We start from the raw sequence: 23410 nt of genomic DNA, 5'->3' as shown, positions 1-23410 counted from the left end.
AATAATTTTTGTACGAATTGTCTCTCGACTATATACGAGTTGCCTCCAGACGTACCCTAAATTTTATCATAATCAAAAAGGGTATAGTACTAGTTGCCTCCCAACAAGCAGGTAATAAATGTATAAGTGGTTCCAAACATTTTAAAACTTCATGTATCATAAATTATGATTCATAATAAGTAAGATATTTCATAGTTAGGTTAGGTTAAGTGCCTTTACTAGTCCTAAGAGGCAAATAATTATAAATTATGTGTTATTATGGAATGTATAGGGTTTTAGTTTTTATTAATTTGACACATCATAACCTATACAATTGGTGACCTTGACATGCCAACTGAAATCGGATACAAGTGCAGGTGAAATTAATAATATCAAATCCAATACAGAGGTTTTAATTGACATGCATTATGTGTTATTTTAAAAATCATTTTGTTTTTGTAATTGTAATAAAAAATTATTTACAAGTGTATTATTTACTAGATTTTCTCAGGAATGGATAAACTTTGCAATAATGTTACTATAGTTAAGAACTTAAATATACAAAAAAAGTATTATGTATGTTAAAGATTTATTACTACAAGGCACTATAATAATATTATTGATTATATTATGTAATATTTTTTAAACATTGTAATTACTATAAAATGTATTTATTTTGATTTTTACCGAGAATAAAAGCTTCTTTAACTTGGTCTTTCACCTACAGTTTAATACATCATCATTAATTGATTACGATTATTTGTGTAACTATATGAAATGGTTTAATATTCTTCTTAAAATAATGACTGAATATTCTAAGAATTAATTAAATTCAACTTGAAGATTTATCAGGCGTATCTTCTACTATTTTCGACTCAGCTAGTTTTAATTCGTTGTTAGCATCGATCAATAATTTTTCAATTAAGTTCTTGACATCTTCTATTGGACATTGTGTACACGTTTTCTTTTCTTCAGAAATCATTATTAAAGGTTTTTCATTTAAATAAATAGAAACTTCCTGTGGTTCTTTGTTTTCGGCGTTTTCAGTGTGTTCGCAACTATAAACAACAACCATTACATTACATGCATAATTGCCTATAAAAGAACTTCTCCATTTTCTTTTAATCATTGTATTATCTTTGGTCATATTTTCGAGTGTCAGATTTTCGTCGTCTTGATACAAACGGAATCCGGTGATTAAACTTAGACAATTTGAGGTATGCGCAGAAAATAATTTGAACTTTTTAGTTGTAGTGTTTCTATAAAACAAAACAACAGTTTTTTTTTATTACAGTTGCCTAATAAGTTAAATAAAAGTGATAATATTACTTTAAAAAGTTCAATATTTCATTCATCATTGGGAGACCAAAATTTTTAGTTTTGTTATTATAATATCCATTTTTATGGTAATATTGTATATCATGCATGCCTTCAAACATCTAGAGAAATATATATATACAAATATTTATATAATTTACATAATTTATTATTGTTTTTGTAAAAATAAAGTTTTATGTTAAAAATATATTTACCTTTATATCTTTATAATTAAATAATGTGCACCATGCATGTCCTTGAACGTTATCTGTATAGTCATACCCAAAACTATTTGCACATGCTAAATACATTGTTAAAACCACATCTACAAATAAAAATTTAAAAAAATCATTTATAATAGATGTTCATTACGTTAGTAGTAAATAAAAAATGTATAACTGATTAATAATTATACTTAAATTAAAGTTAAAACTTCTAACTGTTTTAATTTTAGTTGTACTATCAATAAACGTTTCAATCATTAATAATTATTATTTATTAGACATATCTTAGACTAAGTCTATATTCACTAAATAATTTTAAAGGAAATCAACACAATCTTTCAAGTACAATCCTTCAAGTTGAAACCGGTACATTATGCTATAGGATACTCATTAAAATATTTTTCAGATTTTTCTGTGTCACCTAAACATTTGTAAATCATCAAACTAACATGCCTATAACATTTTTGTAGACATCGGAACTATGCAGACAATTTAGAAAAAATGTTAATATTCATACACCTGATTTTACTATGACTATAATTTATGGAGAGGTTTTAATTATTTTTGGAATTTGATAGTGAATTTGCCACAGACGGCCTTCGTTTGGATGTAATAAGTGCCTGATTGATATTGTAATCCGGAATAAGAATCTTTGTTAGATTCTTGCGTTATCTTTAAATCCACGTATTTACTGCTAAAAGTCGCAGCTTTATTGCTGGATTATATGCTGGAAAACATTATCCGATACTCAGTGCGTCTTCTGTCTACTATACATAAATGTGACCATAAATCCTTCGTACTCGGTTCTGGCGAGAAATGCAAGTTAAAACTATTATAGGTGTTATTCAAGAATCATTCGTGCCCTTTTCTCTATAATATATTTTACCACGATATGCTATAGTTAACCTAATCTATTAAATGGTGTTATTCTAATAGATTTTACCGATGACATTACGTTGGAACAGCCGAGCATAACATAGAATTCTTGGAAATGTTTGTCAACTGAATACTGGAGTTGGTTGGTTTTTGATTGATGGAAATTGCAGGGTTCAACGTGGCTTCATATAAATTAGATACAGGTAGTAATTATAATGCGAAAACGGGTATACAGGGACACTAACATACGGTATGGAGATCATATTTTAATTCTTGTTGGATAAGCTATTATCTGTGTGACTGTGTATACAACTTTATATCCATCTTATGCCTGAGGCTCACATTTATAGTATTATAGTAAGACTACCATATTCGTGGGAAGACTGATGATGAACGTGAATAGCTTGGCATAGTGTAAAAGACTCCTGGTTTCAGTTTTACATAGCAAGCTACTGTATTCTACTACAGTTTGAGCAATCATATTAGGAAAAATTGTGATAAGTTAAGATGCAGTAATCCAGAACATAAATTTTTATCTATCGTATGGCTAGGTTCTAGGGAATTGTGTTCAATGAGTTTGCTCAGATGTTGGCCAGTATGAATCCAACGTATCTCTTCGTAGATGATCGTCGCAGCATTGATATTAAGAGAAAAGAGATACTCACGGGTACCCGAGGGTCGTCCTAATTTGTATGCGATAAAAGGATGGAAAGAACTTTAATCATTGAGTAATAGCAAGCAGTTTGGTTGGTATTAGACAATCAAGACGGAGTAGACCAATAGAATGATCCCAGACATTCACAGATTGATGAAAGCAAACTTTACAATCCTTGAGTGTTCATATAATATAGATGTTTTTAATTCTACATATTTCCGTTAGATTACAATCTTTCCAAACCTCAAGTGTCCCAACTGTAGAGATTCTAATAATTAAGTTGAGTATACTGTTTACAAATGCCAACATTGGAGTGATGTGAATCATGACGTAGTTGAAATTTTTGGGAAAAAGCTATAATACATATATAGTGTTAAAGAGCTCTTATCATGAATATAACTAGTAAGCGAAGAAACAATTAGCCAGGTAGTAGTAATGTCCAAGCGAATCCTATTCTGTTCTATGCCCAACGCCGAAAATAAGGAAATTGCACATTTAATATATATGTATTACCGCTTGTTATTTCGTCACGTGATACTTCAAAGTCCGGGGTTCCATCTGGAAATAATAGATTGCGAATTCTTGTTTTTAGATCACATTCTTTTTCTGGGCACATTTTTTCATAATAAAGATCTTCTATATTCTTTTCTGTTTCAGGAATTTTAGGTCCTTTAGCCAACTGTTAATTAGAAAAAAAAACAATTAAAGATTTATTTTAGTTCCGTAATTAACAGCAATAAATAATAACTGATTTTAGCCACGATTAATGTAAGCAATTTAGAATATATCGAAAATATTATTATTTAGTTAATTTAGGATTAAATTCAATTTCATTATTTTTAATTTAATATACTCTATATAATAGTTAATTAATTATAATTTTTAAGCACTTTTAACTTTAGTTAAGTAGGAATATCACTTTTTTTCGTAATATTAGTAATCTTGAAAAATAATAAGAATTTATGTACAATTTAAATTAAAGACTAGGAGCTATATTATTTTAAAATAAATTACTATACCTACCTTTATTCGAGAATCGTCTATGCCCTTATTTTTAACTTCAGGTAATTTTTCTACAACTAATTGTCCTTTAATTGTGAGAAACTCGCTTAAAAACTCTTCACCACTAATAATGCATCTGTTTTCAGGTGCTGAAATGAACTAAAAATATTTAAAATGTTGTATTATTGATCTATTATGAATAATATCTACTTTATATTTTTATTATTACCTCTATATCTTCATTTTTGATATTTAGTACCATATTTATTAATTTGGTTTTCCATCTTTTTCCTAACTGTTGTGTAGTCAATTTACCTTTATCGCTTGCTGCTTTTGCTTCGTCACTAGTCATTTTATTTTCCCATTTCATTATTTTTTCAATAACGAATTGACTATCAGTTGATAAGGCCTTGAAGGCGTCATTATTATTTGAGTATAGACTTTTAAGTTTATTTTGAAAATCATTTAATTTTTTAAATTTATCCATAACATTTTGTTTCGGAAATTTAGGTCCGTGTCTCATCACTAATAATGCTTTAGATTCCGTACATGTCTCTAATAAAAATAATAATTAAATTTTACAAATAATGATTTGTAAGAAGAAGAACTACAAAAGTTCTTTCACTTAAGACTTAAATGGTCTATTTTCCCTTACATACAGTCGACAACACCCTATCACTTCAAAACAAGCCTCGGGGATTATACATAAAGGATTCCCAAACTGCAAAAATAAAAATAAAACTATGATTAGAAATTCACGAATTAGCATATAGAAACTTTTTAAATCAAGGTCAATGAAATTAGTGATAAGTGAAATTACAAAGTATAATTTAAACATCGTAACTCTTCAAGAGGTAAGATGGCTAGGGAATGGTAGTATTAAACATAAAGAGACAAAAACCTTCTATATGAATATAAGGAAAATATACATGCATTTATAGTCGAATTTATGATAAACAACAGTTTGGTAGTAAACGTCAAAAGATTTGAAGTCATAAGAGTGAATATGTTTCATATGTTTGAGAACTAATGAGCAAAATATCATAATATTTAGCTGACATGCACCAACTGAGCAAAAATATAGAGAAATTAAAGACATTTCTCTAAAGAAAATAAATGAAGGGGAATTATTAAAGCGGCAAAAGACATGAATGGTCTATTTTCAATTTTGAGGCTTAGAAGAATGAAGAAAAAATATGTATCAAACTGAATTTAGCCGACGATCTTTCAATATATCTATCACACGGCATGGATCACAGGTCACCAAGTAAGTGGAAGCGTAGTAAGACCCTAAAAAGGTCTAAACCTCGTAACATAAAACATACATAGTATACTTATATTATCATATTATTTTTTCGTATTAAAATAACAATACGGTGTCTTTATAATAAAAAAATATATTTGTATCATCGTACTTTAACCTAAAATTATAAATTATAAGTATTCTGTTGTATTAAACTTAAAATATATAAATTTTATTTACGCCCAAGTTTAATAAATTGTTTTAAATAATTCAAAGGATTTTATTTTTGGTATATAATATTATTATTTTATGTTCATGATAAAAAATTATACAAATATAAATTTACGGTTAGGTAAAGGTAATATTTGCTTAGGTGTTTGTGGGACAAGGCATATCAAGAATATGGTAACTAGTGTTAATCAAAAAAAATAAATAGGTACATAATATATTAACTGGCTGTATATTATAGTAATTATAATAATTTTGATTGTATTCATTGTCTTTTTCAATTACAAATTTTTACAAAATCAATACAGTATAGATAAGAATAAATTTCAAAACTGAATTTGCGAGAAAATTGATTTTTTTTAAGCCATAAGTAATCTAATCAAATCCGGACGATTCAGGCCCTATTCGCGGACACCCATTTAGTTGAATACTCGTTTCGCCGATGTGAATACCAGTCTCCGATAAAAATTGAAAAAGTTCCAATTCATTGACAAATCGTAGTTTAAAAAAATACAAAAATAATTTTATTTAACAAACAAACTTAGAGCATAACTTCTTAGAACAAAAAAACTGTATGTACACTGTATTATAACAATTGGTAGCTTCATAGTTCATAAGTGTCCGGAAATTGGGCCACAATTAACCTTTTTGAAAAAAGGTAAATGGTAATTGGGCCATTATTTTCATTTATTTTTATTATTATATCCGGTAATTGAGCAACCATTAAATTTTAAATTTTTATAAAATAATCTTTAATATAATTTTTATTGAGAGTCAATAAGAAGTTTATATTAAAATAAAAAGAAAATAAATCCTAATTTTCGTATAAATATAGGTGTATAGAACTACAATTCTTTAGTATCTGCAGATTTACCCCAAACAAAGAACTCCGTAGAAGGGTGGCACAATTGTTTTTCTGCAATGTTAAATTCCTCATCAGTCCCATCAATATGGAAGTTTATAAATGCGTTACAAAAAATGGAGCAAGTAAACCGATTAAAAATAGACCTAATTTTACAGGAATCGAAACACCATCAAAAAAAATTATAAAAATCGGAAGGCTAAAATTCAAAGAGATTTGTTTAGATTATGATAATAGAACAATTAAAGATTATCTCAAAGGTATAGCACATAATTTTCAGCTACTTGTATAATATGGGCGTAACACGATTGCGCACTTTTTACCTTTTTATATTCGAGAAAATACAACACGATTGCACATATTTTACCTTTTTTCCTTGAGTAAATACAAATATTTAACTCAAAAAATTTACCAACATTAATAATAACGTAATATGTATAGTAAAAAAAAAAAATAATAATAATAATAATAAACTACACTAATTTATTATTACGACGCGTCGAAAAAAAATATATAACAAAAAATAAGTTCTAACTAATAAGTTTCTAACTTTTTAGCACAAAAATGTTGTTTTAGGTTAGATTACAATTATTTATATATCATCTGATGCCGCTTTTCTACCAATTTTATGGACAACTGAACTTCAACAGACGCAAGCACAACCAATGGGCCAGAATCTTTCCATAGAAACTATAAGTCTATAACGCTCAGTTTTATACATCTCATCCATAGCTACTTACTAAGTTATACATATTTTATTGGATATTTAAAGCGAATATTATTTAAAAATATATAATATAAAACAACAAAATATTAAAAAAACTCGTAAAAAGCAAGTAGATAATATTGCATTTATAATAAAAACTCTGAAAAAATATAAAAATAATGGATATCTTTAAATAATTATTTGCTGACATTAGGACCCTGTTTTTGTGCTAAAAAGTTATAAGAACTAGATTTTTGTTATATATATATATATTTTTTTTGACGGGTAATAATAAATTACTGTGATGTAAGTATTATTTTTATTTTTATATTTTTTGATTACGCATTACGTTATTAATGTACAATCAATGTTGCTAAATTGTTAGAATTTATATTTATTTAATATTCGTGTTTGCTCAAAGAAAAAAGGTAAAAAGGTGCGCAATCGTGTTGTGCTTTTACCAGATATAAAGTGCGCAATCGTGCTAGATATAACCAGTATAATATTATAATTGTCTAACTTATAAATATTGTCAGATTTTTATACTATTTTTATTAGTTAAATTTTAATCGTGACTTGAAATATTTTTTATTATAATAATATTTTTAAATTCTTCATGGCGGTATCAATTATCATACTATGAAAATTCGCTCGCGATCAATTTACTTGCTATCAATTGACTACTATAAATTGTCACGCTATCAATTGTCCGCTATCTATTGATAGGATACCATATTTAAAATTTAATTTATTTATTGGGTTTATAAGTATATGATATAATATAAATTAAAACCTTACTTGGTGCATGGTAAGGTGTCATCGACCCCAACAGATAACTTACACTTTCCATAGACTCAGGATACTCTGGGATAACTGGATCGATAAACTTTAATTCCCATTTTACTGCAAGCACTTGCGTCATCGACAATAATATGGCAATAAAAACTAACATTATTCAATGTTTTGATAAAATAATCCGCTGAAAATAATTTTAAAAATTAAATTTTAATTACATATTTATATAAGTTAGGTTTATTCATATAATTTATTTTACTTTTCTTACAATGAAATAATATTGTAATATCAATTTTGAAAAGTAATAAAAAAATAATTGCATTAGGTTTTATTAAATCAGTATGACAGAATTGGGCTCGTAAATTAAATACGATCAAATTGATTAATTCGAAACGTAGCTAGTCTTATGTATGTTATGTTTAACATATAACTCAAATAAAATTTGAAACAAAATTTGAAAACTACAATTTAGCTTCGTTAAAATCTATTTGTTTAATAAATTATATCTATTTTATTGTTACAATAAAATGACAACTTTTAATAATATTGCAATTGTTTAATTTTAAAAACCATTTTGTATAATTTATCTTTTAATAAAATGGTTTTTCCAAATATATATTGAATAATCGACAACATATATAAATAATTTTTATTTATAAAATATTAATTGCATTACCCGACTTCATCCTGATTTTTACTAATCTATATTTTTATTGTAAAACAGATAACTAGAGACAGATTCAACAAATTCACAAAAGCCGACGTAAATCCAACATAGCTTAGATTGGGATTAGGTTTTATGTGTTTATATCAAAAATATGTCTAAAATGAAGAAAGAAAATCATACAAGTAATTATTGTAATTGTGTTCAGAGTATTTGATTTTGAAACCATTTTGTAACCATTAGCAGCCATATGGGTTCCAGTAGTTTGTATTTGTAGTTAGTATTTAAGTACATTTTTTAAGGAAACTTGTATAGAATTCCATGACTTTTTAACAGAAAATTAATCGTTACTAAAAGAAATCCATTATTCTAATAAATAGTATAATACACCATGAACATTAACAACCAATTAGTTTGTAAGTTTAAATTATGTAAATTGTAATGTATACATATTTTATAAAATTGATTGTGATATTTATTTTTTAATTCGTACCTATTGGCTAGTGTCCGAATATAATTACTGTATTGAGTATATGAGCGGATCACAAAATTTGGTGTCGGATGCGTTAAGTAGAGGTCCGATAGAGACAGCAATAGAGCCAGAGGTAGCAAGTTTACACGTCTTTAGTATAATAAATATAACTGACTGGATCGCACTATCGCAGCATTACAGCGGGACAGCGTCAAAGTTGCTTGTTGTCCGTCGTTGACAAATAAACGTATATTGTGCTGTAATTATATTGCGACTTGCTCATTTATTTTTCACACCACACACAGTTCAAGGTTGTCTACGCTACGAGCCTATGACATTCTAACATAGTAAATGTATGTTTACTACACAAGGTATTGCCAAAAAAAAAACTAAAACAAAGTTCTTATTTTTTTTATTTTATTAAAAAAGTTTAAAAATTTCATATTTATATTTTAATAAATACTTATGCCTATGTTGTTGAAATATTTTTCAATTATATGTTAAAATAATGATATAGTCGATATAGGTGTATATATATATATATCAGGGTAGGCACTCAATGCAACTAGAGCCACTAGAGGGCCAATGTTTTGAAAGTGGAAATCTAGCGGATAGAGAACATAGAAAGCAAAAAAAAAGGTCAATTAAGTTTATAACTGACACATTTATAATTCAATACTAGATAACAATTTATATATACATTTTACGATAAACATTTATAAATATTAAATATATAATTAAATAAAATCCAGAAAAATCCTAAGATTTTAAGTAATTTGAAATATAGCACAGACCAGTTAAAAATGGTACGTTGGCACGTTGCCCATCCAACTGTTATTATTTAAAAAAAATAATTATTTGCGGTGGTGGTGGGGGAAGTGTAAGAGATAAAAAAAATGAAAATTCAGAAAATCTCTGTTCAAATTAACTTACCCCTCATATAAATAAAGATTGTCCTATTTAATTCAAGATACTTTTATAAAGAAATGTCTTCTATTGTAGTTTTGACATCCAGAATAGACATATTTTTAATGCCGTATTTTGAATTTTTAAATCTGGCATTCGTGGACATTCTCACGAGGGGGGGGGATCTGAAGTATAGATCTCCCATAGCCTTTTTTTTAATTTTGAAAATGCAAAAAAAAATTTGATTAAATTAATATTTTAATCAATATATATGCATGTGTATTGATGGATTAATTAAGTCATTTTTTATCACCCTTCAACATCCAAATCAAAGCCTAAAATATAGGTATAAACAATATGAAATTTTTCATTTATGTAACTGAATAAATTAATGTTATTAGCTAGCTATTTCTAATGAATAATAGCAAAAAATAAAATATAAATTTAATTCATTCAAAATAAATTATATTCTGTGTATAAAATACAAAACTACATATTATTCTAAACTGTAGACGTTGGGTAATGGGTATGTACGTAAACGTAACAATTAGTATATTAAAGCATTAACGAATAACGATCATTGAGTTTAAATAACAATTTAATTATATTATAATTAATATTTAATCATATTACATTTTAATCATAACACCGTAAAAAATTACGGTTATTTTTACAAAATTTCAAGCGTTTAATGAAAAATATTAATAAATATTAAAAATATTAAAAATATCAATAATTTCATTATTCGATTATTAGTGACTTGTTAGTTGTTAGGTACACACTTTTTAATTTCATACTGCGCACCAAGTGAGTCATACTGTGCACACCTTTAGGCCCTAACATGTGGTCTAATCTCTGTACAAATAAAACTACTTACCTGTAACAAAGGTGGGTATTAACTTGGTAAAAATATATACTAAGTTAATAAGTTATATTTTTCTCAGTTCTGAACTTAACTAATTAATTAATGTTCTAATTAACTTATTAATTTAACTATAGTTAAATAAAATTTATCGTAAAAACTCGAATTTCTCAGTTAAGTTAATATCATCCTTGGCTTTGTAGTTTGTACATATTATCTATAGTTAGGTAATTATAGAAATAAAACTAATTGATTCATAAATTATTTTAATCACGGTGGTAGATAAAAAAATTATTTTAAATAATATATTCCTTAATTTAATCATTTAGTTGATACAAACGTATAAACCAGACTTTCAGAGGGTAGAAACCAAAGGTTTAAACTCAATCTTTAAATATTAAATTGATTATTTTAAAATATAGGTATTTGAAGATGACATGTACCCATGTCATGTGTATTGTCTTAACTTAACCGTCTTACTAACTCATGACATTGCAAATTTTAATATTATTTTTAACTTTTTTAAGATAATATTAATTTAATTTTAATTTAAAATGCTTATATTTTAAAAATCAAAAATATTCTACGTGGAATCCTTGATAATATTTTATAATTAATAAACATTAATCATTCACTTATAAGTTATAATTTTATTCATATTTGTATAATCACAAATTCATTAAAATCAAAAACGATAATTTTGATTCAATAATTACTCAATTATTTTTTTTCTAAATTTTACTATAATTTTTGCATTATTTTTCAAAATTATAGTTAAGTTTATAAAATAAATAATAAAATAAATAAATAAAAATTGTTGTTATTTGATTAATATTAATTTTAAGTCAAATTTATAGATTTAAATTTTTTTTAACATGATTTTTTAGCATTTGTATTTTGTTTCCACATCTTTGGTTATTTTTGGTAAAAAAAAAAACACATATTTTTAAGAACATAATATTTTGTAATTTTTTAGTTAAATCTGAGTTATCAATCAGAAATAATTATCAGATTAAAAAAAAATTAACTATAAAAACTAAGAATTGTTTATCTATATTACTACAATCTTGAAGTCGTACTTGATTTTAAATTTCATAAGATATCAATAAAAATACCTAAATGTATTAAAATAATTAATGATATTATTATGTGCCTATGATTTATTTTTTATGAACAAGAACAAGAGACTCGTTAACCACATAAAATAAACAAACATATTTCATTTATTCTAAAGTAAAAATTCTCTACATTTAATGTAAAAATTATTTATTGAATTCACTATAGTAGAAATGTATTAACAATATTATTTAAATACCGTTTTTTGATGATGTATTTATTTTAATTTATGTGATAATTTTTTTTTTGAAAATCAACTCTATAGTATTATAGTTAACAGACCACCTAATAAATCTCAAGCACATAATAAACTATGAAATACCAAACACTCCACCGTGGACAAATCAAAAAATATCTCTAAATACATCATTAGCCAGTTATAAAATAAAAATTACAACATCAACCATATATAAACAACTATTTTATGAGATAATTCTCTCCAATTATAAACATACCTATACTGACGCTTCAAAAACTGAAAAAGGTACTGGAATAGCTATCATTGCCCCTAACTTTTAGCAAAAAATAAAATAAAATAAATAATAACTGCAGTATATTCTTTGCCGAAATGTTAACAATATACTCTGCTATAAAATATATAAAAAAACTCTCAACTATTAAATAATTACGTCATATTCACAGACTCACTAAGCTCCATAAAATGTTTAAGTAACCAGGGAAACAACAATAGCCTAAAATCAAAAATAATAGAAATATAACTATGAAAATGAAATAGCTATTGTCTGGGATACCAGGCTATTGCAACATTCAGGGAAATGAAAAAGTAGACCGTCTAGCAAAAGAAGCAGCCAATAATGAAGAAATGGAAATAAGCGAAAAACACTGCACTTTTGAAGATATACACTAAGATGTATTAATACTTCGATTGAAAAAAAAATGGTCACTCAAATGAAGAAGAAAAAAAACCAAATTCAGTGAAATAAAATGTACAACAGAACGTTGGAAAAACATAACAAATCTTAATAGAAATGAAGAAGTATTACTAACACATCTAAGGATAGGAAATACTCGATACAAACATGGTTATCTAATGAACAAGAAAGAACAAACTAAATGCGCAACATGTAGAGTCAATCTGACAGTTAAACATATACTCGTCGAATGCAGACAAACTGAAACTGCCAGAACCAATCACAACATTCTAGAATTTCTCTATTAATCATTAGGTCAGAACGTGCCAACTATCAAGTAAACACTTAACTTTATAAAAGAAATTGAAATTGAAATTTATTGTAAAAAAAACATATATTATATAAAAACTAAAAAATTATTGTATTAGCAAACATCATGTCAAAAAACTATGTCAGATGTTAGCCAATAACCAACGCTGCCGAGGCTTATTCTAATAAAAAAAAAAAGTATTATAGTTAATACTTATTAATAATAAGGTGTGAAAAATAATACTTACAGGAACTTAATAAACAATGGACTGACTAGTTCTAGGAAGGAGCTTTGAAATAAAGTCTTTGAGAGATTATTTTATGTGTGCATTTAAAAACGATTATTACGCTACTAGTGGTGAACTTATAACATTATTATACTTTTTAGATTGGAACTCATATTAATCGCTAAATTTATTAGGAACATAAATACGTATTAAATTATTATTATTTATTTAATTCATACTTGTGGGCGTGATACCATACTGTTGTATTGTAATTGTGCCATTTAAAATTTTTTAAAAATATGTCTAGATTTATAATAATTTACTCTTTTGTGCTATAATTAAATATTAAAGTTATTCAAATCTGTTACAGACTTCTATGAGCATCTTAATTAAGCTGAATTTAATTAGTCGTATCGTTTATTATTATATCATTTTTCTCCCAAAAACCACCCACAAAGTAACTGAAGTAATCGCAATAATATGACCTCTCCATCATCGATTAGGTGACTTATCATTTTAATTCCATTACCTATAACTCATTGTACTTTTACAAATATGCACTTTTAAATAATAATAAAATTATTTTTTTTTATCAAAACATATTGTTGGAATGTTGCGTATCCTAATCTAATCTTGTCTCCCACTTACATAAATATAAGTATTGTGGGGTCTTTTTCGGCATCAGGTTCAACTACAATCTCAAATTAGTTTAATTTTTTCCAATTATTTTAAATAAGTACTAGGAATTTATTACTTTTAATTATCGCGTGTAAACCAACTTAGTAGTATTACAAGCTAGACCAACTTTATTTTCATTTAGCTATTGACGCAACTAGGTCTAAAATATTACAGGGCTGCAGGCCCACAAATAAATATCTAATTAAATTTATTTACTTTCATGCTTCCCAAAAAACTAGGAGAATCATCTAAATTGTTTTGATTTCAATAGTAAAAAACTGTACCAATACGGATACTTTTTTTGGTATATTAAAAATAATAAATAAGTTTTTTTTTGTCTATTTTTAATCACCAGAATAAAACTAAAATATTTGACGGTGACCGCCGCAATGCCACTAGTCGTATGCTCGCATAATATTTATTAGATAAAAATATTTTTATTAAACTATATATATATTGCAAAATAAACTTTAATATTTTATAGTTATACAATTTGCTTTTAAATAATTCTGTTACAATAATTCTCATATTGCATAGGATGTATCTTACATTCTCACTATATTATGCTTAAATTATTATTAAATCTTAAATAATCAAAAAATGTGGCTAAGCTACCCTAAGTGGGGAACTTAATAAATAAAATCAAATATTTCTATGGGCAAAATGAATTTACAGGGAAAACAATTATGCTTCAAAGATTTAGTAGTATATGATTATTATTATTTTTTTATTTGAAAGAAAAATTTTTATTCAGGTAACACTGTAGTCCGATTTTAAATTCAACACGAAATTACGCTAAATTATCGAAATGTATTGAATAGGTATTGTAATATTTTATAAATGTTTTATTTGTACAGAAATGGCAGATATTAGGCCAAGTGTTAAAACAATTATTTACATTCACTACACCTATATATTTTATGTATTTTACCTCAATATTATTACATCGATACATCAATAAACATTAAAACTAATGAAATACTTTTTTTTATGATATTTTTTTTTAACTGTTAAGATCTGGTATTACTTACATGTTATGAGTGCAAAAACTAAAGTATAAAAATAAAACCAGACTATTAGCAGTTGAAATTTGTTATAATGATAATTTATTTAAATTTAAGTGTTAGCTTAATGTGTATTAATGTATTATACAATTTATACTTATATATTTTTTAACCAAAAATTATAGAAATTTTTCAATATCTTAAAAACCAAAGCTAGGTACTTTTATAGTTGATTATTCAATGTACATATATTGTTGGAAAAAACTAATTTAATTAAAGGGATAATATGTGCTCCAATCTCTGTAATAATAAATCTACCTACTTTAAAATAATCGAAGGTGGACATTAATTTATATTTTAAATATAGTGCTATAGTTATTTTTTCAAGTCTTGAACTTACCTAGTTAGTTAATGTTCTAATAAACTTGTTAACTTAACTATAAAGTTGAAGAAAATCCATTGTAAAGTCCCTGATTTTTACCGTTGAATTTGTACAAACATTACAAACTAGACCAACTTTGTTTCCATACCTAATATATATATGTGATATAGGGTCTGATTAAAAGTTTATTTTAATACTCACAAATAATATTTTTAAATTACAAAATAAATTTTAAATTGTTATTCTTTAAATAAAATATATCTAATTAAAACCAAAATGTAATATAAAGTGTCTTTAAATAAAGTTTTGTTTATATATTTATTTTAAATTTTACGGTTATAATATAAAATTACTTATATGAATCTTGTCTTAAATTTTCAATTCTTAGCCATAAAAATTGAACAATATATAAATTTTTTAATTACAAAATTATTTGCGAATTTTTGTGATACCCACTAGTCTTGTCAAAGCTTGAACTTGTATTTCCCAGTTACTTTGAAAATTATTAAAAAAAATTTATATTCTTCCAGAAATATTTTTTTTAAAAGTTATTTAAGTTATAAAATATAGATAATAGTACCTATACACTTAAACTATCAATGATAGTATTAAGTCTCTACTCTCTAGAGTTTAGAATTATTTTTATATGAACTAGATAACTAGAACACAAACATATTAACAATGGAAAATCTATTTTGCTAAGTTTAAACTAACAATCTCAAAAAAAAAAAATATTAATCAAAATTACTGCAATATACACAGTAAAATGTATTAACATTATTTGACAGGTTTAATTTAAAAACTTTTTATTTAATCTAATACTTTTCATATTTTAAATTACAAAATTAAATACTGAAGTATTAGTTATTAAGGATTGAAATGCAAAAACAATATACTTATAGTAAACTTTATGATCATTGAACTATGTCTAGCTATACGAGAAAGACTAGAAGAAGCTTTGAAATTAATTTTTGGAGATTATTTTATGGTTTGTGTATTAAAAATAGCTATACAGTAAAAAAGGTAATATATTAGGTAACTAAGTGCTAATATTTCTATTTGTATTTATTAACTCATTTTTTTAATAATTTGCGTTTTGATGATATCATCTGCGTATTGTAAATATAACCTATAACCTATGTCAATATTTGTTGTTATTTCTATAGGTTTGTTACAAATTTTATATCCACTTTTTCACAGATATTCAACCACAAAGTTTTAATGTGTATGAGCCCGACTCTTTTAAACTAAGTCTATTTCAAAAACGGTTGCTATTTATACAGGTTTGATACCACTTATTTAATTTTTTATTTTTTAATAAATAAACAAAACTGAACTTACTAAAAGATAAACACTTAGTTCGTTATTTTTATCAATTTAGTTATTATTTCATAATATTTAAGAAGTTAGTGTTACCTATTTAAAATAAATTAAAACTTTAATAATTTTTAACATCAGTTTATTAGTTTATAAAACTAATTAAAATGAAATAATAAATGCGATCTAATTTTTTAAATGATGACGCTCAGGCTAAAATACACCGTGCAGGATATTTTATAATTTTTAAGAAACATGTTAAGTTACAATAAATTAAATCAAAAATTATTTTTTACCTGATATTAGCATTTAACGATTTATTTTTCTGAATCACCCACCCCTTTCCCTCATTACTAAAATAGACAACTGAATTACAATATTTTGACTGTTGTTGATCACGTAACATAACAAAAATAAGTATATTGTGTGACCCAAATAAAGAAAAGGTCATGGATGACTGAGCTAGGCTACTAAAATATTTAGTTATAAGACATAATATAAAAACAAAAGAAAACAGGATTGTAACTTTTGATGTCATTAAGACTAGATGTTTTATATGATTCTCCAAACTAATATTATTTGTTTAAAATAATATTATAAGTATAAAAATGTTGATGCTGAATGAGTAAATACCTATCATATTAAGTTAATTAAATTAATCTTGTATAATTAATAAACAAAAATAATTTCATCAGTGCTCGAATTTGGAAAAACTAAGTGAAGGACCTCAATAGTAAGTACTTAAAAGTAACTGTGTTCCAAGTGCATAATTACTTAGCACAAACCCGTGAGGGGGGCTTTGCTCCCCATGCCCCTTCACCAACTATACTTATATTTTGAATACCACTTTTGAGTTACACAGATATTTAAATTCCAAGTATAATATTTTTTGATAATAATACCCACGTTCTACATTAAGTAGAAAATAAAAAAAAATAATAATCAACATACATAATTTATTCAATATACTAAATAGATAGCAAAATTCATTATTATTGTTTATTATATTTAAAATAGTAAAATTCGTTGTATAATTTGACGGAAATTAAAATCCACATTTTAGTAAAAAAATTTGGACATAAGTTTGTGCCGTCTCCCCGTTTCAGTAAAATAATATAATTCGGGTAGGTATGAAAAAAAAATAGTAGAAGAGCTCCGCCCCCCTGCGCACCCTCTCAACACAATTCAAGAACTTCATATAATATTATTCTACTTTAAACCTTTAAAAACTTTAAAAACTCATAGTTCAATCTACGGATTATTCTAAATTAGATATATGGCATTTTTACTTGTCATGTGTTGTAAGTAAAGAAATATGATAAAAATATGATATTATCAACTTCAACTTTCAAGTACTAAATCAAAGTATAGATCAGTGGCGGCGCTAGGCGTGGGCGTTGTGGGCCATTGCCCACGGCCTCGCACCTCAAAGGGCCTCGCGTTCTAAAGGGCTTTATAATTAACCATAGAGAAATATGGGAGAAGTGTCTGTACAAAAGTGTATTGTTTTAAAAAATTCTAAATCTTAATATTTATTAAACAACTGTTGTTACTTAAAAAAATGTTTACTAAAAAAATTTAAAAAGGTCCTCTTTAAGTGTACTTCGCCCACATATAAATTTTACCTCGCCACGCCACTGGTATAGATTATTAGTTGAAATTTAATTTCAATAAATAAAAATAAATAGTAGTACTATCACAATGTTATAAGTACTTAAAAAAAATAACTGATAAAAATTAAACACTATGAAGGTAAGAATTTATGTATATAATTGATGTTAAATAACCGCGAACTGTGAAGTAGTAATAAACTAATGATTGTGTACATTAGTACATAGTACTAATAAAATAATTCCAACCTTTGGTAATGTATACGGGTTATTATTTGCTTTATTTTGTAAATTTTCCAATACCTCATTGAGTAACGCTATATTTTTTTTTTCTATTTCTTTATAATACAATCATAAAAATGTCAAAATATAATTTTCTATTTGTATAACAATGAATTCGTATGTTATAATAAATTTATAAATAATTGATATACTTCAATAAAATGTAAATACGATTATTATATTATTAATTATTATATAAACAATTGGTAATTAATAAAACTTAATTAAAAATGTAATTTTCATTTGAAGTAATTCAAGCTCGTAACTTCTTATGTAATCTGATTTCAAGTACGTACGTCACTAAATGTTAATATGTTATGTAAATATAATATGCGTTGTAATTGTTTTTAGGTGAAATCTTTATGAATAATTAAAATAAAAAAATATGTTTAATGAATAAGTGAAAAATAATAAATTCATTGTTCTGGATACACTGGAAGCTGACGAGTTTTCATCAAACGTGCAGGATGGGCTAGAAATAATTGGATCAAACATATTTTCGATCAACTCCCATGGACATAATGTACATTCATATTTCTCCACGGTCATTGGAACTTCGTTGATAAAAAATGTTACTTTTTTCACACCATGGCATTCGTAAAGAACGGCCATCAGATTTGATGCAAAAGGACTCAAATATGATGTTTTCCATTTTCTATTGCGCATATCCTCGAAGTTTGAGCTTAGCAGAGGTGAAGTGTCTCTGGCAAACCCTAATCTAACAATTGCACTAAACACGTTCGATGAATGACCAAAATAAAACACTCCTTTTGGCCCGAGTTGTGTTTGAGATTTATATCTATGAAAATAAAAAAAAAATCGAGTAACTAAATAAATAAAAATGTATATTATATAATTGTATGGTACGCACTTGAAATTATTCATGAGATCTTTTACAATCGGACAACCAAGTCTTTCGTTGTATGAGTCACCATATCCATTTAAGTAATAATACTTTAAATCTTCATCATACTCAAAAACCTATAAAAGTACACAATAATTAATCATTAAACAACAAATATGGATTAATTACAAATATCATTGATGTATTTACTTCTAAATCTTTTTGAGAAAATACAGCACACCAAGCTGGGTGAGAATTTAAGTTTACTGATCTTTCAAATCGACATGAATCATACATAGCTTTTATTGTATCTATACATAATACAAATTAAATTTTTAAAATCAAATAAAATATATTTTCTAAGATTTACTATATGTCAGATTACGATCCAGTCCCAAAATCTTCGATACTCTGACAACTACTTCTTGCATGTGTGTACTATATCGAAATTTTTTGAATTCTTTGTTATCATGTTTATTTTCAAATTTAGATATCTAGAAATTAAGTAGCATTTAACACAAATTTACTTATATTATATAGAATATATAGATATTTATTTTGTTTGGATCATAAATAAAAGTTACGTTTAATTTTATATCATCGCTATTTATTAATGGTATGTCAGTAACATTCACATTAAAGGCAGATTTTAAAAAATAAAATGCACTATCCTTTGATCTTTCTTTAGGCGATGATAACACCTGGAAATAAATAGATAACATTTTTAAATTATATTTATGATATTAAATGTTAAATGATAAAATTTTACACGGTATATATTGGGATTATATGGTTGGTTGAATATATCTTTATATAAACTTTGAAGTCTTGATCCCAAAGACAACAAATCATTAACACCTTGAGTATTAAGTCTGTCTTCATCTTTTTCAGTCAAATTAAAAATCCATGTTTTAATAGCCTCAAAGTCTTCTTTGCATAAATTTGAATTATTAGTTAGGTTATTTTTATACTCGTTTAAATTCGATATTTTATTAATAGTATCGCTTCCGGGATGTCGCGTACCATGTCTGGATAACAGCCACAATTGCAATGTCTTACAATCTATTCAAAAATTATAATTATTATTTATTTATGAAATTACTAGTCATTATTAATACAATTAATTACATTCATTGTATTAAATACAAGAAACAACATTATTTATAGATAAGGTTCGGATTTGAAGGCAAACGTCTTATCTTAATAATAATAATAAAAAAAAATTTTTTATATAAAAATGTGTGTCATTTAATATTTAAAACGATAGATGTATTTTTTTTTTGCCCTTTTTAATTATAAATGTCTTTTTGTATTTAATTTTTAATTTATTTGATAGTTTTATACACGACATGTGTCTTAATGGTACACATCGATAAAATCTTCTGAAGATGATGCACTGTCGTTTGTCAATTATTTTTAATAGGTTTTATTTTCGGCGATATTTATCACTAAATACTTAATCGAGTATTTGGTATGATCAGTTAATTTAATATTTATAATATGTTAATAATGCGTAGATACTAGATTCCAAATTGTTCGTCAGTCCTCATTACCGAAGACAGTCTATCTAAGTACATAAAATAATATATCAATATATTAGTAATGGTCGTTATTAATCAGAGGGTTCAAATAGCTACACTATCCTAAAAATATTATGATATTTCGATAGATTTGTATTATAAATTGCAATTAATATTTTATAATACAACAACATAATTTTAATTTTTTGTTTGTTATATTTTTTATATTGTAGATATTATTTTCGTCATGATTATTTTGCATCGCGGGAAAATATTGTAGGCACATTAGATACTTTTTCAGATATTTATGGGGATTAGTTTGTATTAAAATTTATAACCAAATTCAAAATAGATAAAACTTAAACTTTTACATGACAATCTATAAAAAAAACTAAATTTTATTCAAAAACACATTTGTACAACTGATATTTTAAAATATATAAAATGATTGATTTTTATAGCTAAGGCTTGAAAATTGATTACAAAATTCTTCACAAGTATAGTTTATACCGAAACCAAAAAAAAAAATTAAAACATTGAAACTTTAATAGCACTATCATAAAATACATTAGGAAATATATTCAGAGAATTAGTGATATACATCTCACCGCATTGGGCATTTATATTTTATACAACAGACTATAATATAGACTATATAGAGTATAATAATATAATAGGTAGGAACTTTTATTACTTTTTCTTATTATATTTATTTATTTATCTGTTGGTTACAAGTTACAACAAGTACAACCAAGCTTTATGATATTTTAGTAGTCATATTAACGTGCGTGAAGTTACCCCTCCCCCCACCGTGATCAATTTTTTTGAAAATTATGTACTTATTTTGCAAATTGGTTATTATTTGTAAAATGTTGGTGTCATTTGGAAATTCGTAGCTCAAAATGGGGGGCTGCGTGAAGTTGGCCCCCTGCCTTATTTTTCTCATAGTGGCGAGGGAAAAGATTTGCAAATTCTGAAAACCAATTTGCAAATGATTGCAAATTATTTGCAAAATAAGTACATAATTTTCAAAAAAATCGGTCACGGGGGGAAGGGCAACTTCACGCGCGTGTCATATTTTTATAATGTAATATAAAACAAGAGTTGTTTTATAATGGTTAAAATATTTAATTAAAAAATATTTTTAATTCTTTTTTTTTTTTGTTATTGGTATTGGAATACTTGTATTTTTTTTTTTTTTATTGTGCATTCGAATAATTATGAAAAAGTTGTGGAAACTTCTATAGCAAGATATGAAGCTATAATAGTCTGATTAAATATGTGTATGACGTATGTTTAGGTCCTTATGGAACGTTTCATTAGAGATGTATGGAAGATCGTTAAGTATATATGTGATGAAGGACTTTCAGTTGAACAGTTTGAAACACCTTACTACCTTAGAATTCAATTGTGTGGATTGTGTAATCATATAAACATAAATATATTTAAAATTTGTTTTATAAATCACAACCCACAATAATTTTAAAGATATTTAGATAAAATATTTCATAAAAATTCATATTATTATTTGATAATAAGTGCACCTTACTTGGTTGAGTATAGTTTTGTTTGGATGACACATAACTATATGCAGTTTTTGAAGCAAAGAATTGAAATGGATGATCGTCGTGGTGAAAGCATTTATCTAATTCACATTTAATACAATTAAATATTATTAGTAGCGGTATAATTACGATAAATTTCATTTTATAATAAAATTTATTTATAAATTACTATAAGAGTAAAATAGAAATTATAAGATATTTTTTAAAATGTACAATGTAATTTATTATTACCTTACTATAACAATAAAGACTTTTATTTCAATATGATTAAAATTGCATTCTATTACACAGTTTTCCATCAAGGATTTACAATTTTAGAGTGGTAAAATAATATAATTCAAACTCTACTATCTCCACTGTTTTAAATTAGATAACTTTCGTAAGACACTATACATGAGTACTCAATTGTTGAATTAAATGTTAATTAATCTATTTTTATTTACTTTGGTATGAGCTAAAAAGTAGGTTAATAGATAATAATGTATTAATATTTTATGTAAATAATATTTCACTATAATTTAATACGATAAATTGGTAAAAATAATAATAATAATAGAACATCGTATCTACTTATTATTATATATTTATGAATTATTTACCCATTATAAGAATGAAAAATTAATATATCATTTGATCTCTCGCTGGTTTTCTATGATATTTAAATTTTTAAGTAAGTTATACAATTTTTAATATTTTATATACTCATAACTCATTGAAAATAATAAAGTTATTATAAAACAACGAGAGATTTAATAATGTAAGTTTTAACTTTTAAATTTAAATTTTAGGTAAATATACACATTAAATTAGCTAACAACACAAAATTGGTTCTACTGAACGAAAATTTGATAGTTGTACATTTGTAATAAGACAGAACAACATGTGTGGGTTCA

The 23410-nt window shown here is 25.4% G+C and overlaps 2 protein-coding genes and 1 pseudogene across 3 annotated transcripts; 1 reads left to right on the top strand and 2 right to left on the bottom strand.

Annotated features, from left to right (window-relative positions):
• Positions 1 to 549: 549 nt before the first annotated feature.
• On the bottom strand, positions 550 to 13427 carry LOC132930737 (multiple inositol polyphosphate phosphatase 1-like). 2 transcript variants are annotated; one of them, XM_060996771.1, is made up of 8 exons: positions 13337 to 13427; positions 7891 to 8071; positions 4283 to 4608; positions 4075 to 4212; positions 3565 to 3730; positions 1512 to 1621; positions 1309 to 1418; positions 550 to 1238 (listed from the first exon to the last, which is right to left on the bottom strand). In XM_060996771.1, exons 2-8 carry the CDS (start codon positions 8042 to 8044, stop codon positions 812 to 814), a joined length of 1431 nt encoding a protein of 476 aa, XP_060852754.1. In that variant the 5' UTR covers positions 8045 to 8071; positions 13337 to 13427; the 3' UTR covers positions 550 to 811. The 2 variants fall into 2 exon arrangements, with proteins under 2 accessions (XP_060852754.1, XP_060852753.1); XM_060996770.1 differs by lacking the exon at positions 13337 to 13427 and adding an exon at positions 9045 to 9280.
• LOC132928658 (uncharacterized) lies at positions 10452 to 13708 on the top strand (annotated as a pseudogene).
• A 5037-nt stretch (positions 13709 to 18745) lies between these two features.
• On the bottom strand, positions 18746 to 22742 carry LOC132930705 (multiple inositol polyphosphate phosphatase 1-like). Its single transcript, XM_060996719.1, has 7 exons — positions 22502 to 22742; positions 20202 to 20494; positions 20017 to 20133; positions 19803 to 19926; positions 19643 to 19743; positions 19460 to 19569; positions 18746 to 19387 (listed from the first exon to the last, which is right to left on the bottom strand). The coding sequence occupies exons 1-7, from the start codon at positions 22656 to 22658 to the stop codon at positions 18949 to 18951; spliced, it is 1341 nt and encodes a 446-aa protein (XP_060852702.1). The 5' UTR covers positions 22659 to 22742; the 3' UTR covers positions 18746 to 18948.
• Positions 22743 to 23410: the final 668 nt, after the last annotated feature.

Source organism: Rhopalosiphum padi, chromosome 4 (assembly GCF_020882245.1).
Source record: "Rhopalosiphum padi isolate XX-2018 chromosome 4, ASM2088224v1, whole genome shotgun sequence".
NCBI classification, from domain to species: Eukaryota; Metazoa; Arthropoda; class Insecta; order Hemiptera; family Aphididae; genus Rhopalosiphum; species Rhopalosiphum padi.
Note: the sequence above shows the minus strand (reverse complement) of the source record. Positions and strands in the feature narration are given on the sequence as shown.

Bases quoted from the DNA above. Each gene is read 5' to 3' on its own strand.
- LOC132930705 (XM_060996719.1), bottom strand. From the start codon at position 22,658: ATGAAATTTATCGTAATTATACCGCTACTAATAATATTTAATTGTATT. The intron at 19,927-20,016 runs GTAACTTTTATT...CTTAATTTCTAG, and splicing joins GCGATGATATAAAATTAAAC to ATATCTAAATTTGAAAATAA. The intron at 19,744-19,802 runs GTAAATCTTAGA...TATTATGTATAG, and splicing joins GGATCGTAATCTGACATATA to ATACAATAAAAGCTATGTAT.
- LOC132930737 (XM_060996771.1), bottom strand. From the start codon at position 8,044: ATGTTAGTTTTTATTGCCATATTATTGTCGATGACGCAAGTGCTTGCA. The intron at 4,609-7,890 runs GTAAGGTTTTAA...TATTTTTATTAG, and splicing joins GACACCTTACCATGCACCAA to AGACATGTACGGAATCTAAA. The intron at 1,622-3,564 runs GTAATACATATA...TTTTATTTGTAG, and splicing joins ACGTGACGAAATAACAAGCG to ATGTGGTTTTAACAATGTAT.